Source organism: Eimeria tenella, genomic scaffold, assembly GCF_000499545.2.
Source record: "Eimeria tenella Houghton genomic scaffold, Eth_scaff12, whole genome shotgun sequence".
NCBI lineage: Eukaryota > Apicomplexa > Conoidasida > Eucoccidiorida > Eimeriidae > Eimeria > Eimeria tenella.
Genome location: NW_013541485.1, coordinates 226660 through 240592, shown reverse-complemented (window position 1 = coordinate 240592; position 13933 = coordinate 226660). Strand labels below are relative to the sequence as shown.

The 13933-nt window shown below is 49.7% G+C and overlaps 1 protein-coding gene across 1 annotated transcript; it reads right to left on the bottom strand.

The window, feature by feature from the left end:
- Positions 1–1893: 1893 nt before the first annotated feature.
- Positions 1894–5285, bottom strand: ETH_00026980 (ARF1-directed GTPase-activating protein, putative; the record flags this gene model as incomplete). The annotated part of the gene is made up of 9 exons (XM_013373098.1): positions 1894–2022; positions 2274–2364; positions 2593–2875; positions 3124–3544; positions 3745–3811; positions 4117–4156; positions 4332–4384; positions 4592–4708; positions 5101–5285. The coding sequence occupies 9 exons, from the start codon at positions 5283–5285 to the stop codon at positions 1894–1896; spliced, it is 1386 nt and encodes a 461-aa protein (XP_013228552.1).
- Positions 5286–13933: the final 8648 nt, after the last annotated feature.

The window sequence follows — 13933 nt, the reverse complement described above, 5'->3', positions numbered from 1 at the left end:
TGGTGTAGGGGTATCACATCCGCTTCGCATGCGGGGGGTCTCGGGTTCAATTCCCGACCAGTCCAGGCCCTTGTTCTGTCTTACTTCATGTCTCCTCTTTAGCTGCTCCCTTTTCCTCATCGGAGTTCAATAGGCAATCCGAAGGCGTGGCTGTCAATGGCGCAGCCAGCGGTGGCCAGCGGTGGTAAGGATAGTAAGACATCACTTCTTGGAGACTTAGTAGTTCATAGAAATGTGCCCACCCAGAGAGTTGGTAATTCTATGTAGAGGCTTAAAGTTGGCATCGCTCACTACAACAGGTGTCTTGCGGCGCTTACCTAGCCGTGTCCCATCCGTCCTTCCCCGTCTGAGCTCCTGCCGTCCACTGCCTTGCCCTCTGCATTTTGCCTCTCTTTTCTCTTCCCTCTTTCATAGTTTTCGTACTGCGCGGCTTGCGATGAGCCGGCGCAATCAACTCGCGATCCCGCGCAAATCGTCAAAGCAAGTAGATGGTGAACCGTGCCTCATTATTACACTAGTCGAATTCACATTTCTCGCATATGCTCTTAGCCTTTATATCCCATTCACCTCTCCTTCATTTCCCGAGAACGCACACTGGTCACATCCTTCAATACCCATTGATGCGCAGCTCGACTTGCTAAATATTTAGGAAAGTTTAGTCTTGCGTTTATCAGCCAACTAGACTTCTTCCTGAACTTCCCCACAAACATTGAATCAGACTTCTGCGGGCATCTAGAAATGCTTGTCAAATACCATAGGAGGAATGCCGGCGAGCAGAAGTCCCACACAGCACATACCCGAACAATTCTGAACGGGTAGAATGACAGCTGTAGATACTGGGCTCTAGCGCTCCTAGGTAACAGCACTAGTCACCTAACCACTCGTTAGCTACACGCCAGCACTATAAAGCCACACTCCACTGCACTACGCAAACACTACGTGATCTATCTGCAGCGTCCCGTGATTCAAGAAAACCCGATTCCGTAGAGCTACGTAGGGGGTTTCCGTTAGTATTTGACTTTTGGATCCTATGCAAGCGCTGCATTTGCGCTTACAACGTAGAAACGAACCAGCACAATGCTACAAAAACGTCGGCCAGAGGTGAAATGCGACGAAAAAGGAAGAACTGAGACGAGCTTCCTGCGACGTTCGTTTTCTTTTTGCGGCGCGGCAACGGACAACTTTTGAGCCTCCGGAATGTTTAGCGTCATGGGAGCCTTCATCCACGCCTCCAAAAAAGGCCTCCTGAAAAATTCTACTAGTCTGTATAAATTGAACAGAATTGTAATGCGTCTTCTGGACTTATATTTCATGCAGCGAGAAGCGTACAGGCGTGCAGAGAGCCGTCAATCTCGCGCAGGTCCCGCTTTACAAGAAACTGTGGTATCCCAAACTGCTCGGGGCACTTGGCTCATCGACTACGCACAAGTACGCCTTCCCGCGTCGTTTTAAGGACCCTCTACCGCGGCTGCACGAAGCCACCGTCGCTGCGTACATCCGTAGCATCTACGGAAGCCAGGCAGCAACAGCATGCCCAGTTCACGCTTCAGCTGCCTGTCATTATCAATGCATGTGCTATGGACAAATGAGGGACGCCTGGGTTTGCGACAAAAGTTTCCACTCCTTCACAAAAGCAGGTATTTCCCCCACAGCGGGATGAAACTCTGCGCGCATGTTCGGGCTGCTCTACTACCCAGCTCGTGAGCTTGTTTGTGGCGTCCTAGTCCATGCGAGATATCGTTCTTTAGGCCCCAACATGAGATTAGTTTTCTGCATACTCAGAAAATAATTCACGCGAAGAAAGCTGTCCAAAATCCTCAGCCCCCGAAGCGTGTAGCTGGCCGCTGTGAGCTTGCACTTTCCCAACAAACCAAACCTGAAAATACGCTGCTCTCATGTACCAGCTAGCCACTCCCGGGCTTTGCTCAACGCGTCACTGCCAGCCTGAGATAGTTGCTGCCAGCCCTGTTGCGCATGCATGCGCAGTGCCTCCACTCGCGCGGCGCTCTGGTCTTCCCAACCCTAAAGCCGCATCCAGCATAGCCCCAATGAAAACAGTCATCCTTCCACATGAAATGCTAAATGTGTCTATCATGGATGTACAGGTAAGTGCGTGACCAGCATTGCAGTGGGCCTCGAAATTCGCAAAATATCCCCAAATGCGCGCTGGGTAAAAATGAGCAAGAACCACGTCTGCAAGTAGACATCACTGGCGCTCCACGGCACAAGTACCGATCACACTCGAAACACACAAAAACAGTCTAGTTGCTCACTCGTCTGCCGGTGTTGCTCCTCCCAAACACTTCATCCGAGCCAATAGCCCTCCGTGAAGGATCGACGGGCACAGGGGCCACGGGAGGTGAGCTGCAGAGACTCCAAGGTGCAAGGCGCTACAACGTCGTCTCATGACAACAGAGGCATTTAAAGGCAGCTGAAACTGGATGAATCTAAAGAAAGGAAATTTTCGTTTCCTCTACCCACACACCCACTCTGGTGAGCACGCACCCTCTGGCGCTGAAACTCGGAAGCAGCATTGCAGCCTATTATAAGAAGCGTAACGTGTTCAAAATGCGATTACGGGCCATCTCTTACCTGTCTTCTTGATTGAAATACTGAGCAGAAGAGATACTCTTCGCACCGGAGAAGCGCGTGCTATTGCTGCCGTAGCCAGCAGAGGTAGCGCCGCCGCTGGAACCATAACCAGCCGCCCCAGCAGCTCCTGACCCCAGAGACGTGCAGCCGCTGCTCCCGAAGGTCGGGTTCGTCGCCGCCCTATGAATATTGCTGCTACCGTTGTTCCCGCTGACGTTACCTAGCCCCGTTGCCTGCTGCTGCGTCGGTGGCTGCGAAGAACTCCCACAGGCATGGGGTGAGGCTGCAACAAGCACAGCAAGCAGAAGCCCAAAGCAAACGCAATGGAAAACTATCTTACCGCTGCCGCTCTACTTATTTTCAAGAACCCCTCCACAATACGAAACCAGCATACATCACAGACGCCCTAGCTTAGTTCACCACGTAGGTGCTCTCCGCTGACGATACGCGAGGAAAAGTAGAGAGATTGTACTCCAGGACTCGAGTTCCCACTATTCATCTACATGAATGCATCAGGCTCTGTGGGCTCACCCTGTGCTGCTGCCCTCTGTTTTGCCGCCAAAAGAGCCGCCTCCTTCTCGAAGTCGAAGTCCATTTCCAGCTTGCGGCTCCTGACGCCTCTGCCGGAGACAACGGGCTTCGCGACTCCTCCCCAGGCTGATTCCACAATACCCCCGCGGGCAGGTCCTGCGGGGGCCGCTGGCACTGCCACTGGAACAGGGGCGTTCACCGAATTGGCTGCTAGGGCAGTGGTTGGAGTAGAGAGAGGCTGGTCGTGAAGCTGCGCGCGTTCGTCGTTGCTACGCAGCCCTCCATACGTCTGCTGTTGCTGCTGCTGAGGAAGCTGCTGATGTTGGTTGTGCTGTGCTGCCGTCCCAGTCGTGTGAGCTGCAGGATCACTCTGCGGTCCTACAACCCACCCAATGCCCTGCATTTCCGTGCTTACTAGGCGCTGAACAGTAAACACACCAAGCCTTATACCCAAACACAGCACCCGTTCAGCGCCAGAACCACACGCCGCCGACTTCATTTTCTTACGTAGCGCTGGCGTCATTAAAAGCGAACATAGCTATGCCACCTACAGACAAACGCGTGCACAGTGCATGTCAAGGACCTATGGCTGCAAATTGAAGTAGAAAAAGAGAGACATACGTCTAGCATCTGTCGATGTTTCGCCGCAAGCTTGCCATGGTAGTCCAACGGTTGGCTAAGGTCCGCCCTTCAGAGGCCAGTAAACACATGCAGATGTGACCACGCAAGATGTACCTTCGATTATAATAGGCGGAAAAATAGTTCATGCTTGTTTGGGTTCACAAAGACAAGCCACATTGCAACCAAAGCAATAACCACGATTCTGTTGCACGATGGGGCTGTTTCAGCGACTTCTACTTCCACTGCCTTCCTGCCCCGACTCTAACCCCAAAACATGCACAGTGAGACACCTATGACACAGTAAGAGCCGGCTCTATTATCGGTTGCTCCTGTTAGCAAATGAGTAAAGCTTAAGTGTCTGCCGGTGCTCACCCGTGCTCCCTGAGAAACTCGTGTGCCCGACGGTTACCCCCTACAGTACACCACACAAAAGCTTTGTCGCATCCCCTGCACTATCCGTCTCCAATGTATTCTGCGCGTCCAGTCCAAACGAGCTGCCCATTCACTTTGTACTGTCTACTCCACAGGCATGCGACTGCTGTGTCTCCCCATCCTACGAGGTCATGAAACTGAGAAATCGTACTCACCCAACTCCATGCGAAACAGCTGCTCCGGGTATATCTTGTCCATTTCCGTGGATCTTCATGTAATCAAAAAAATGAGAAGGTAACGACAAATACGCAGTACAGAAAGCAAACTCAATCAGTGGGTGTAGGTGGATCACTCCTGGCGCTGGAGTGCACGTCGACGCCGTCCCCCAGGTCCATATACAAGACCCAACATCTAAAGCTGTGCTCTAGCCTTGCAGGCCCAATCAGGAAGCGAACAGAGTGTCCTGGGGACTTACCGCACGAAAGACAGATGAGTGCCCAGCCGCCGGTGTTTGCCGGAGCATGAGAGGCATACAAATACTGCATGCGTTAGAGATATCCATGTGGGATTCCTGCTGCTGCAGTCAAAGCATCTGAACAGCCCAAGCAGTGACAAAAAACGTAAAACACCAGCGAACTCTATGCTATAAATTTCCTGATCCTCTCCAGCTTACAGCCCAGCGCAACGACAGCGTGTCAACAATTATAACGGCCGCTTCGGTTGCTTTCCACGGAATGCAACAAATACCATATTTCAGGACAGCGAGACTGAAACACGATTCGGAAAAACAGAAAACCCACAGTTCAGCGTCATTCTCGCAGTAAGTGCTGATCTGTCGTCTGAGCGGAGAACCGTCTGCATATTTTTGACCCCCGCATAAAAGCGTACGAAAAAACATCTAAACAGAGATATATGTGTGCATATATGTGTGGCAAAACATGCACTTCTGTTGCAATCTGCTCCAATCTGCATGACGTCGCCTACATGCGGTTTTCCTTCCTTAGGCGCCTGAATATTTCGTCTCTGTCTGCTTCAGAGACGTAACGGCGGTCATCTACAGGTAGATTCTGATAGAGAAGGGCTAGCTGTTTTCTTGCTGCTGCGGGATCCGCGCCACTAAGTGCTGGAGCAGCAACAGCAATTGCTGCCGTAGGGCTGTTGCCATCCATTTTCACTGCTTCCCCTCCTCCTCTACAAACCTAAGGGGGTAACGGCTTAACAAGAAACAGAAAAAATGGGAGGAATTGCGGGAACTCAGTAGTAGCAGCAGCACAGGAAATAAATAGCAAGGGCAGCAACGCAGCTCAGCAGCAACCAGCTCACGTCCTGCGCCAGAGGCTACTGCTCTACTTGTTCAGTGGGGAGCCCTAAAGCCATAAATTCAACCAAAGAACGGCAGCGGTTTTCTCAACATATGGAACATGTTCAATTCGCTACTAGCTAGCGTCTGCCGTTAGGCTTCGTATGTCCAACAGCAGACGAAGCCAAACGGCAGACGCTCCTTTCGCGTGGTAGTATCATCCAAACAAGCCACAGGAACAGGTATATTGTACTGGTAGTTCGTTACTGCCTTTATTTTCCTCCGTGGAAACTTCAATTTAAGCATCAAAGTGGACACACTGGGCTCCTTATCTCGTGAGGGCTTGCCCATCGAAGGTCGACTGCACGGGCAAAATAACGGGAGCACGTGATACCATCACCAGACAAGCTTTCTTTTTCCCCCACTGTTCTTAAAATATATCTTCTGAAGGCCAGTGAAATTTTAGTAGGATGCGAAACTGCGTCGAAACCTTTGCAATCAGCTAAGCAGTGGCCAAGCAACATTCTTTGCTGTTTACATCCATGGAGGAGCGCCTTCTTTTTTGCGCTTCGCTGCATCACAAAGTCCACAGTAACATGCAAGTAAGCAGAGAACATACTCCATAAAGATGGCTTTTGGATAACAGTGAACGAGCTTTGCATTGTTTCCTGTAAGAGGATTTCGTGTAACCTGCGGCCTATATAGCGCCACTCGTGGCATTGTACCCTCACAGCGACAGCAGCTAGCGCTTCTTCACTAGCTGTACTTGCCTTCAAAGACGTAACAGCAGTAATACAGAGGCTGAATCGTGCTGTACCTCCTCCAGATGCTGCTGCACAGCAAGATTTCCTCATGTCCGTGAATTAGGAGTAAGTGCCGTCAAGACCTTGACGCCTACAGTGAGTGCATCGCGGCGGAATAAATGTGCCATTTCACAATGTCCTTCTCTAAAAAGCAGAAAACACCGTTTTCAAAGAAGGCGCATAGTCATTCGCCACAAAATTTTTCGGTGCACTCTGCGCAGTCCCGCTTTTTCACAGGGATCCCTCAACGCCTTATTTATAAGGTACTTCAATGAAGGAATATGCAAAAGCTGCGTGCCTAGAAATATTGCGTAATCAGTCTACTACAGCAGGAAACAATGCCTCTTCAAGTGAAACCATTTTTGGCCCAATGTGAGAAATTGCCTTGCATTCACTTTACCTCCCGTTATTTTCAACAGAAGGGCAAATATATCCATTGTAACAGCATCTATAAACTCAACATGTGGGAAGTGAGAGTCAGCAAAGTCATTTTGCTCCTCTTTTTGCGTACTCTTAGCACCAGAGGTACATTTTCATGACATCTCCGGGCATAGGTTCCTAAGTATACGTTTTACATCTCAACAGCTGAAATCCTTTTCGCTATAAGAGCTTATATGCACGACAATGAACACGCTAATAAACTGCACAACTAGCCCTGAATGCATTGAAATTCACTGCAGCGTGCTAGTCAGGGTCAGGTCGGCCGTATCCTTACACCAGAGATGCCTAGAAGGCACTTCCCCATTTTCATGTTGCAATGCGTAGGAAAACTCCCGCCATCTCCAGCACCTGTCCGCAAACATGCATATGTCGTTTCTCTTTTCCCTTCTGTCCTCCCCTATCACGTGCTAGAGGCTCTTCGTTAAGTTGATGCGGGCTACACTGCACCAGGTGGTGAACTTCAGAAGCTTTGCCGTTTAGTTTCTCCATGGCGTCGCACGCGAAGTCCCCTCGGGGCTAGACAGAAACGTCTCAGTGATTCTATGACGCTTGCGCAGCAGTTGCCTATCTGGCTACTTTGGCCATGGTTGCGCTGGCTGCTGTAGTTGCTGCTGGAGCCCTTCTGGTTGGTGTTGTTACCACTGCCGTCGCGCTTGTTGTAGCTGCTATCACTGATCCGCTTGTAGCTGCTTTTGTTGTTCGTGCTGCTGAGGTTGTTGCCGTTGCTTATGCTGCTGCTGTGGTTGGTCCACAGTCTCTGCCGCCAAGGTGCCGTCCTTCTTCTTTATTTTAAATCTTACGGGACAGTGTATGGTCATTTGTTGAACCAAACAGTTGATCCCCACGTAGTCATCTTGGATGCTTTCCTGTGGTTCATTTGGCTGTGCCGCAAGTCACCATTCTCCGTGTACTCTTGCGGCTCTCCTTTTTGCGCACTTTGTAGTTTGCAAGCTGTTTACCATGGACTTCAGCAACTTTGCCAATATTGTATTGTGCCATCTTTCTTAGGCTTCTTTAGTGAGTGCTTTACCCCTTCAGTGTTCCATATATTTATATCCTTACAGCGGATTCTCGCTCATACATTCTAGTTTGGCGTACAATCAAACTCCATTTTTGTCAACATAATTCGACTAAGCGTCCGTGTACCAGCCTGTGCCTGTAGGTAAAGGTTTTGTGCTGAGTGATGTGAAAGCTCCTCCCTAGGAACGAAAAATATGTAAACGCGCACAGTCATCCCGTTTAGTCCCCTTCGCGTGGCAGTACCAGGGATGGACGTCGTGCTGTCCGTCTGTGTAGGTGCTAACAGAAAAAAATGCAGTGGTAAAAAAAGGGAAAAGGAAAGAGCCACCTCCAGAGACCATGCGTCCAGTTGAGTGGGAGGTGAACAAGTGGTTTCAAATTGGACGTGCAGGCCAGAGGATCTGAACTCTGTATAGAAGCCGCATTTAAGGTTGCCATTAAGTAGAGCAACCAGTGAGGTGAGGAACCGGTTCACAGGTGGCCCACTCTTTAGATACATCTCTCCACTTCACAAGCTTCTACATATCTTCTCCATTATCCCCATTGATCCAGTACCAACATCGCCCAGCATATGGTTGATTTGCGCTGGCCTTGCGGACTGGCATCTGCTTTGTTCATAAGAAGCCACCAAATTGCGGTTTCTATGACAGCCCGCGAATGAACACGAGAAGCAGTACGGAAATTGTTTGCATCCATGAAAAACATCGCGGCATGGCTAGGAGCGCGGGGACATCACACAACAAGCAAATTTGTTGATGGGTTCTTTAACCGCTAATGAAAAGCGATAACTGGGCCTAAATCCAGTGCATTCATTGGACGGCGGCAAGTACTTGTTGATGAGCTATACTCTGGCACTGGCAGCTTGCCCAGCGTCACGCCGAGTGGGATCTGCTTGTTTCTTCTGCTGTCACTCGGCACGCACAATGTGACTTTGAGCCCAAGCGCACGGCTTTTGAAAAAGCTTAATCAGGGGGAACATAACGGTCAAGCTATCAGTAATTTTATACTTGCCTGCCACAAGCGGGCTCCATCGTAAAATGAGCACGAAGGGGCCGAGCATGGTGGAAGCGTGATTTGTTGTGTTATATGCTAGAGCGGAAGGAGCCAGTAAGCACTCCCATTCCCGCTTGTCTGTGGCAAGCATCTGCCCCAGACTGCGAATGAAAAGCAAGGTCTGGCCGTCATTCTAGAAGTTACACGCTGATGAAATGGTGCGCTTCAGACATTTGCAAGGTTGCTACAACAGGTAATGAAAAAGGGGATTTTTGTCAACAATGAGTACCTCGGGAGAAGTGTAGTAACGAGTAAGGCAGCCAGCTAGAGGTTCGACGTTGTTTGCCACTGTTGCAGTTTCTTTCACCGGAGTAAAATGAGCCATTTTACTCCGGAGTCGTTAATGGAGACTACGCCAACATGGATCATGTGGGGATAATGTGCTGCCGAATAAGGCTAAACAGTTTAAAGTTCAGTGCTTCTGTAACCTAGCATGCTACACAGCACTCAACGGAGCGTAGGCATGCACCCGTGGCCAATAGCAAAGCTTAATCGAGGCAAGAAAAGTCCTCTCTTGCCAAGGGTTGCCCCAAGTCACGTGGTTGTGATGAACATAAAGCACGCGTGCGTGAGATATAGGAAACTGCCGCACGTGCACGCGCCACAGGCTGTGAATGCAAACGCGTAAAAAAAACGATTCCAAAGGAAAGGGAATCCTGCGATTACGGATTTCCAGCTGAGAAATCTCCGTTGTTGGCTGTGTCTAGGCCGTTAAGACCTTGTGGAATACTAGATGTCTAAGCAGGCTCTAGCACAAAGATGCGAAGAAGAGAGTCGTTTGTTTTGGATGGATTGGATGGGATGGCAGCGCTGATATGCATTGCGGATCTGGTGTTGGTAGATCCGAATCAGAGAAGACACTGAATGCAGAAAGCGTTGAAATTAGAGTGCCCTCGGCACAAGTTTGCTCATAAAAGTAATCTTGCTTTGTTGTTGATGAAGGGCATTACCTACTGCAGAGCTGGAGACGCCTATAAGCGATTCGCAAAGTTTTGTACTAGCGAGAATGGTTTTGGTCGTGTAGAGATGATTAGACGTCACATAACGCTTCAATGGGTGTGTCGCTTCACCCAGTGGAAAAATGGATTTTTTTGAGTGAGACCAATGATGAGCGACGTCATTAAAGTTGACCCTCGGAGCATTTGGAAATAATTTACCGGATCAGAAACTGTGTCTGCTTGCGTTTCGTTGTTCTACACCACCAGCGGTAAGTGCACAATTTGTATCGTGTCTGCGACATTGTCATGATAGTTGAGCTCCTGTTGGGATGTCTGAAGAATTAATAAAAACCCTAAAGGGAGAAGGGATTTGCTCGCAGTGCCTGAATCGGCGGCGTGCAAAGGTTTCCCGTCTGCTTTAACATCGCTGCGGGAAGGAACTTTGCTGGAGAGCACACACTGGCCTTGGATCAAAAGTACTTTCTTTCACTTATAGCCGAATCAATATCCACATTGTATGCGCCTAATTTATTCTGTTTGGCCTTGCAAGATGCGCCATCATCTTCGTGTCTCAACGTAATGCGCAGGACAACCTCGCCGGTCTCATCTCAACACGAACCCACCATCTTCAGTATCCGTCTCAAAACTATACCAGCTGAAACGCGCAATATGCTAGCCCTTACAAATGTATATCCTACGTGAGACCCCTCGGTACGTTGAAGCGGCCACAACCCAAAGCAAGGAACAAGCACGATAAACAGAAGCAAGGGCCACTGTACATAACGGACCTGCGCATGTGCCCTTTCATGCAGCTCATGTAAAGAACTTGCTACATCGAAATGCGGATTCTTCTTAACCAAATCTAAACGGCTTTTCTGAAGTAAATTTGAATGAAGCACACGATACAATCCCAACTGGATGAAAACGATGAGATAGTTCTAAACCCTAAGGGAGTTGCGCGAGCCAGCCAGTACGGTGGAATGAGTGTCTCGTATCAAGCCCAGGGTGAAGGGAAGCAACCTTGGTCAAAGGTGCTTTTCGAGCAATTAACAATTAAGTACTATCTACGCTGAGTAAGCATTTCGGAAAGCTCTAGAAGCTAAAATAGCAACAAGCGACGTTGAGCCCACTCGCAATAATCCGGGTAGACAAACTTGGAGCAGTACCTCTTGCACAGTTCGGAGTGTAGAGCAGAAGACGGCGTGGATAGATCAAGTGGCACCGTCTGCCAAGCCAGGGGGCGATGGACCGGCGTGCATCACAACAGCGTAACCTCGCAGAAAAAACCATTATTTATTTCTTATATGTATGGGTGAAGATGAAGGCGTAAAGATTTGGGGGACTCAATGTGAGCATGATTTCAGCGTTGACGCTGGGGTTGGCAGCTCCCCTCGTCGTCAGGAACTCGCAGCATAGGTAACCCACACAGTAAAGTACGCAGAAACTACAAACAAGGGGTGCGATGGATCTGCTGATAGAAGCACACTGTGTACTTGCGTTTCCACCTGTTGGATAGATGGCTGACGGCACTAGGACCAGCGCAGAGCACCACAGTGCATTATGGCACTGCCAAAAATCCTCTATACGTGCGCCCTTTTGTAGACCGGAATGATTCGCTCTCGTGCTTTCATGGAGATCACGGTATTCCACAGGGTGACGCTCACCTAAATGCGTGCGTATGTATTGGGACGAAAGGCGTTGTTGGCTTCAATATTGCGAGACAGGATGACAGTGAACCGGAGCGTCAAGAAGAGAGTAACAATTATGGCCTCGTAACGATGGATGCGCGGATCGCAGGGCGTAGGTTTGAGCTGTTGAATGCGATGGAGGTGTAGACTACAGCACTGCAAAGCAGACCTTCGAATATGTGTAGTGTCTGCTTGACACTGAGGGAACAGTGGCGAGGTGCGAGGCAGAGGCACAGCGTCCCTGTCTCTATGCTCTTCGTTTGCACATGTCGTTCTACTGACACCAGAAGGGTATATGCATGTACTGGAATCGTTTTATGCGGAGTGTCGCTGGCACAAAGCGTGCAAATGGATTTGGTGGGGAGCAGCTTTTTCAGCGCCTGCGCGATCCAATTTTCCAGTGCAGGTGTACCGAAAAGAAAACGCAGTTGGCGTGGGGAGCATTGCAGGAAAAGGAGCTGTTTGCGCGCTTTTCAGCGAGTAGGTGGCGCATACTCAAGCGCATGCGGACGTGCGCTGCGACACTGCGAAAAAAGCGTTTGGCTATGAGGGGCGTCTGCATGGCTGCGAAGAAACCTCATAAGTGCGACGCACAGGCCCTCCACGTCAGACTCTCGTGTCTGCATATCTTAGTGGCGATGCGAGTAAATTGCAGTCATGCTTGGGCGGCATTCGTTCCTACTTCTTGTTGCCCCGAGACGTCCGTGTAGAGTTGGGCGCGAGCTGCTGTTGGGGAGGATGCTGCGAGGCAGGGTGACGATGGCAGGATGCCAAGAAGAGCGTGACAAAGAGCACAGAGCGCACGTGACATTGCATTGATGCATGGGTGGTGTGCAAGATGTAAGGGTGGGATGTTGAAGTAAATGGGGTGTTGACAGCAGCGCCGGGAAGTAGACGTTGAGATCTGAGTTTCGTTGGATTGGCAGGGAGGAAACACTGGAGTGGAAAGGGAACGAACGGACGAACGCATAGTATATCTAAGGTGTTTGCTTACGTATGATAAGCCCAGAGGCGTCCAGTTTGATGGCGGCGTCGCAAGCGTGCCACGATTTGGGGGGGAACGCCTTCGATGGGGACTGTGAGCGAGAGCTTCTCAGTGCCAGCAAATCGCAAGAATGAGAAAGCTCACGAAATGGATGGAGAGGGAACTACCTACATACAAGTCTGCCTTCAGTAGCGCAAGATATGCTCCGTAACTAACATAACGCAGCTTTTCACATTAGAAAAATACTTGCCAGACTGCATGCCGGTAATGAGCAGTGGGTAGCCTCATTGTATTCAAGCAGCATGACTGTGTTGCAGAGCAGCCGTCGCTGCCCATCAGGCAATCCATACGACCACGGGCCCGTAAGTCCGAAGGCCCCACCCAAACTGAGGGACTATCTAAAACGTGTGCTACCCTTGTTAAGAAAATGTGTGATGTAGCATGCATCGAGGAATGAACGGGACCGGTTTCATTGGACCTCAAACTGGATGACTACATAGCGCTGCTGACTTTCATACTGTGGTAGCTGCCCTGTATTCTCCGTGGTTTGTTTGCAGGGCTTCATGCGTACAGAAACTTGCCCCTCATTGGTTTTCTTACTCATTTTGGCCCACGCCAGCAAGGAGCCTTCGGTGCGTTTGACTTTACATGCAGAACAAGCTTTGGCAAGCGCAGATGAGGTCAAATGGGCTGTGCAGTGACTGGAACAAGTCCCATGTTTACATTTCCTTGCTGCAGGCGTCAGAGTGCGACTAACATTGGCTGGAAAAGGCCTTATAGGTATCGTTCCTTTCTGAGGACAATACAAGGGCACTAGTGTTGGCTTTCAGCCAGTGACCTCTTTCGGCATCTTGCTCTGATGTGGTCCACTTTTCTTCTTGTTGTTTCCGTAGCGAGGCATCGTAGGCCATCGTGACCTTAACACGACCCTCTATTTTGATAAACTCACTTTAATTAATTCAAATTTCGCGCCTGTTTTTTCAATAGAGCCACTACATTGACTGTAGCACTTCAAGTGCTGGCTTTATCGTGGTTGGCAGAACTGCTGCATGCGGCTGATACAGACATAGTGAGTACAATTCACTCTCTACAAGATACACAACGAGTTCAAAAAACTGAGGAGGCGTTTTGTTTATTTGCTTCATGCAATGTGCAAGATCTGAGTACCGGTATCTGACTGATTGCTCGTGATGCTTGTGCCAGCAATTATCTTGTATGCTACTTTTTTAGCAGCAAGATGCAATAAATAAATGTTGGTACTTGCGGGGTGATGAAGGATTTCCTGGGGCTAAGGAACGGAATGGTTTCACGTTCGCCCAAGCCGTTCTCAGCCTCCTAGTAGAAGCCTCATCCCACGCTGCCTGCTCATGCAACCTCGATAGTAACCCAGGATGGGATGGGAAAAGCTACATTTCCACGTTTCATTTGTTGCAAATCAGGCAAGAAGTCTTATGGTAGCTCCTTGCTGAATCTACAGAGATTCTGCTGCAGGACAGGAGCCCAGCAGGCTGAGCATCCCTTCTGACGTGAGTCAGGTGCTGCATCATTGAAATAGGAACGTATTGTGCCATTAGTGCCTGAAGTTCCAT